Genomic DNA, 4,689 nt, shown 5'->3' with positions numbered 1-4,689 from the left:
TTTTTTTATTCCGACAATAAAATCGGCTTAAAATGACCCAAAAATGCAAATTTCAAAGATTACTTTTTTGAGAAAATTTAAGAAAAAATCGATTTTTTTTTTGGATATTTTCAGCCAAATTTGTCAAAAAATGACCCTAAAATCAAATATTCGTTTCAGAGACAAACAATCGAAGACCAATGGAAAAAAGCCGCAGCGACGACAGTCGAATATCGATGAAATTCCATCGGATGTCGGCAAATTGAGAGATAATCGAAAAGTTTGTTTTTTCAGATTAAAGAAAAATCACAGGACTTTTTTTCTGGTTTTTTTTTCTCTGGAATTTTTTCCTTTTTGCTGCTTTTTTTGCACATTTTCTAGCTATTTTTTAGAGTATATTATGGTAGGTTTCTGGGGGGAAGACATGCGGACACACAGACACACGGAACTATTATTTTTGCTTTGTTAAAACGTTAGAAATTTTTGAAAATTACTGTTTCGAAATTTTTTTTTTAGAAAATTTGAAAATTCAATTATTCAATGCATTGTTTCTTTCTGGAAACAAACATCGAATTTGCCTTGAACACTCTAATAGAACGCCACCCGAATCGTTAAATTTGAGCCCATGTATCTCATTTTCTGTAAAAGATATCAAAAAGCGATCAACTGATAAAATATTACTGAAAACGTGATAAACATTTTATCAGCTGACCGTTTTTCGAAATCTTTCACAGGAAACTAGATATGTAGGCTTAAAGTGAAAATTGATGCAAAAAATGGAATCAATTATCTCGGTCCCTGTGAGAGATATCAAAAAGTGATAAACTGATAAAATGTTTATCATAATATCAGTAACATTTTGTCATTTGACAAAATTTTCATAGCTTTTATAGGAGCCGAGATAATTGAGCTTAAAGTTAGAGGCTGGAAGAAAGAAAAATTTGCAATTTTTGAGTCCTTAACTTTGAACTCAATTATCTCGGTTACTGTAATAGATATCAAAAAGTTGTCAACTGATAAAATTTTTATCATTTTATCACTAACATTTTCTCAGTTGACAAAATTTTGATATCTCTTACAGTAACCGAGATAATGGATCTCAAAGTTAGGGGTGCTTTGAAGTTCGAAAGGCTCGAAGTTCAAAAATGAGCGATTTTTGAACTCGTAACGTTGAGCTCAAATATCTCGGTTACTGTAGGAGATATCAAAAAGCGATCAACTGATAAAATGTTGTTGATATCATGATAAACAATTTATCAGTTGACCGTTTTTTGAAATCTTTCACAGGAAACTAGATATGTAGGCTCAAAGTGGACGATGCGGGTGGAGTTCTATTAGAGTGTTTACGTCAAAGTTTAAACTAGAATTAATCAAATTCAAATTTCAAAATTTCCACAAAAATCTCTGATAAATTTCGAAAAAAAAACGAAAAAAATTATGGCATCATTATATTGGAAATCGGAAGTCTAGAATCATGTGAACGTCGAAATTGTAAACAAATAGGAACATTTTGTATAAAAACGTTTTTTTTTGTTTTCAAATTTCGATTTGTCCGATTTCTTTTTCTCAAATTTTCAAGTTTCAGCTTTCTCTTTTGTGAAATTTGTTTCTTCTTTTTCTGATACCGTAAAGCCTGTATTAGAAGGGCCGGCCCTTCTATTGTTCCAAGGCACCTCCGGAGCGCCCTTCTATTACAGGGGCCCTTCTAGTACAGGTTTTACGGTAATCCTCTTTTCGTTGATAATGATGATGCCATCAAGTTTTCAGTGATTCTTGAAAAATCTGAAAATTTATAAAAATCCAAAACATGGTCCAATTCAATGTACAACGATTGATTTATGACGGAGTGAAAATGTTAATGGTAGGACTTCTCTTTTTCTGAAAAACTCAAATTTCGCAGTCTGAAATTTTCAGAATTTCCACAAAATCAATTTTTTAAAATGATTCCAAAATCTGAAATTTCAAAAAATACCCGAATTTTAAAGATGAACCTCTAAAACTACAATAAAAATCACGAATTTCTGAACATTTCAAATTTAGGTGAATTCCAAATTTTGAAAAAAAAAACATGTCAAATGACCTAGAAATAGGCTGATATTCATCTTGTGTGTTTTCTAGGTCATTTTGACTCGGTGGCCTAACTTTTGCAAATTTGGTTTTCTAGGTAATCATCTTAAGTGACCTTGAAAACCCTCCAGGTGCATGTTAGGTCATTTCTAGGCTATAAAAGTTGGTGGCCTAGAAAATTCATTTTGCAAAAGTCAGGCCATCATGGTAAATGACCTGGAAAGCATATCAGGTGCATGTTAGCGCATTTTTAGGTCATTTTTAAGTGATGACCTAACTTTTGGAGAAATGACCTAGAATTGCTCTGATATTCAACTGGTGTGTTTTCTAGGTAATTTTAACATGATGGCCTAACTTTTGCAAATTGATTTTTTTAGGCCACCGCGTTAAAATGACCCAGAAAACACGCCAGGTGCATGTCATGGCATTTTAGGTCATTTTTAAGTCGTGGCCTAGAAAACCTAAGTTGCGAAAGTTAGGCCACCACTTCAAGGGCATTACATCTGAAATTTGACAATTTTCAATGTTCGCTCTATTTCCAATTTTCAGGGTCGCCACAACTCTCTGTTCCCGGTCCCATCATCCGAATACTCATCCCAATCGACAGATGATTGCTCGAGAATCCAAAGTATGACATCAGATGATCGATCATCGATTGTTTCTTCCTCAACTGTTTCAAATGGGGCGAAGTCAGCGGATTTTGTATTTGAATGCCCGCCCATTCCTGATTATGATACAGGATCAGAGGAGGAGGATCAACGATTGAAGAAGCTGCACTATGCGGCTGTTGAATTTTTGAAAGTTCAGGCCAATTACGTACAGTATCTGAAGGAAATGGCTGAGGTAAATCGAAAAATCGATTAAAACAATGCTAAGCAATCAAGTGGTGGCCTAGAAAACTCATCTTGCAAAAATTAGGCCACTATCTTAAATGACCTAGAAATTGCCTAATATTCATTTCGTGCATTTCCTCGGGCATTTTTACATGGTGGCCTAGACATCTCAAGTTGCAAAAGTTAGGCCACCATGCTAAAATGACCTAGAAAACCTACCGTGCGAATATAACGTCATTTCTAAGTTTAAAAAATTGGTGGCCTAGGAAAATCGACATTCAAAAGTTCGGCCACCATGGTAAATGACCTAGAAATTGCCTAACATGCTCCGGGTTCGTTTTCTAAGCTATTTTACTATGATGGCCTATCTTTTGCAAAATGAGTTTTCTAGGCCACCAACTTTTATGGCCCAGAAATGACCTGATATTCATTTAGCTTGTTTTCTGGACAATTTTAAAGTAGCGGCCTAGAAAACCCAACTTTTGAAAGTTAGCCCACCATGGTAAATGACCTAGAAACTTGTCGGATGCCTATCTGTTCATTTCTAGGCCATTTTAACATAGTGGCCTAACTTTTTCAAGTTGAGCTTTTCAGGCCACTATGCTAAAATAGCCTAGGAAATCCACCATATGAATATAACGTCATTTCTAGGGCACAAAAGTTGGTGGCCCAGAAAACTCAAAAGTTAGGCCACCAAGTAAGGCCCTATTCCGCATGTTCCATGACCAAAATCCGGCGTCAAATTCAAATTTCCCACTCATTTCGCCTCAAAATCTCAACTAAAACCGATAATACAGTTTTGACACTTGGTGGCCTAGAAAAATCAGCTTGCAAAAGTTCGGCCGTTATGATAAATGCCCTAGAAATAGGCTGATATTCATCTGAAGTGATTTCTAGGCCATTTTAACATGGTGGCCTAGAAAACTCAACTTGCGAAAGTTCGGCCACCAGTTAGGCCACCACTGAATTCCTCCCATTTTTGCAGCTCTACCCGGAATTCCTGAAATTGTACAGTGTTACACACAAAACTGACAATCTCCTGGGACCACACAACGGCCAGGAGAATGTGGTTCTTCAAATTAAAAAAATCCTGCTCCAAATCCTTCCGATTCACGAGATGCTCCTGAAAGAAGTGGATACAGTATGCCAGAAATGGGATTCCCAGAAACCGAATATGAGCAAAGCGATCGGAATGTATGCCGACTTTTTAAAGTGTTGCCAGCCGTTTTTGGATAAAAAAGCGGAGATTATAGCGAGATTAGTGCAGTTGAGACAGGAGGATCGGGTGTTTGATGAGGCCACTTATCAGGTTTGGTTGATTTGATTTGGCGGGAAATTTGAAAATTTTCGATAATTTTTTTTTTTTGGAAATATAGTTGTTTTCTTTGAGCTCAATTATCTTGGTTACTGTAAGAGATATCAAAAAGTGGTAAACTGATAAAATGTTACTCAATATATTATGATAAACATTTTATCAGTTTATCACTTTTTAATATCTCTTACAGTAACTGAGATTATTGACCTCAAAATTAAGAGTTCAAAAATCGCTCATTTTGCAAACTAACTTTGAGCCCATTTATCTAGGTTACTGTAAGATATCAAAATTTTACCAGCTGATAAAATGCTAGTGATAAAATGATAAACATTTTATCAGTTGACAACTTTTTGATATCTATTACAGTAACCGAGATAATTGAGCTCAACGTTACGAGTTCAAAAATCGCTCATTTTTGAACTTCGAGCCTTTAACTTCAAATCACCCCTAACTTTGAGCTCAATTATCTCGGTTACTGTGATAGAGTATCAAAAA

At 35.3% G+C, this 4,689-nt stretch overlaps 1 protein-coding gene across 1 annotated transcript in view; it reads left to right on the top strand.

The window, feature by feature from the left end:
- Positions 1-4,689, top strand: part of Cbr-tag-77 — a gene marked incomplete at both ends in the record, with an annotated part of 20,323 nt that overhangs the window by 10,753 nt on the left and 4,881 nt on the right. Inside the window, 3 exons of the mRNA XM_045236159.1 lie at positions 115-259; positions 2,596-2,889; positions 3,865-4,188. Coding sequence (XP_045095754.1) covers positions 115-259; positions 2,596-2,889; positions 3,865-4,188 — 763 coding nt within the window. The remainder of the gene's footprint in view (positions 1-114; positions 260-2,595; positions 2,890-3,864; positions 4,189-4,689) is intronic.

Source organism: Caenorhabditis briggsae, assembly GCF_000004555.2.
Source record: "Caenorhabditis briggsae complete genome, chrIV, whole genome shotgun sequence".
In the NCBI taxonomy this organism is placed as follows: domain Eukaryota; kingdom Metazoa; phylum Nematoda; class Chromadorea; order Rhabditida; family Rhabditidae; genus Caenorhabditis; species Caenorhabditis briggsae.
The sequence above is the reverse complement of the archived record's forward strand: the minus strand, read 5'-3'. Positions and strand labels throughout refer to the sequence as shown.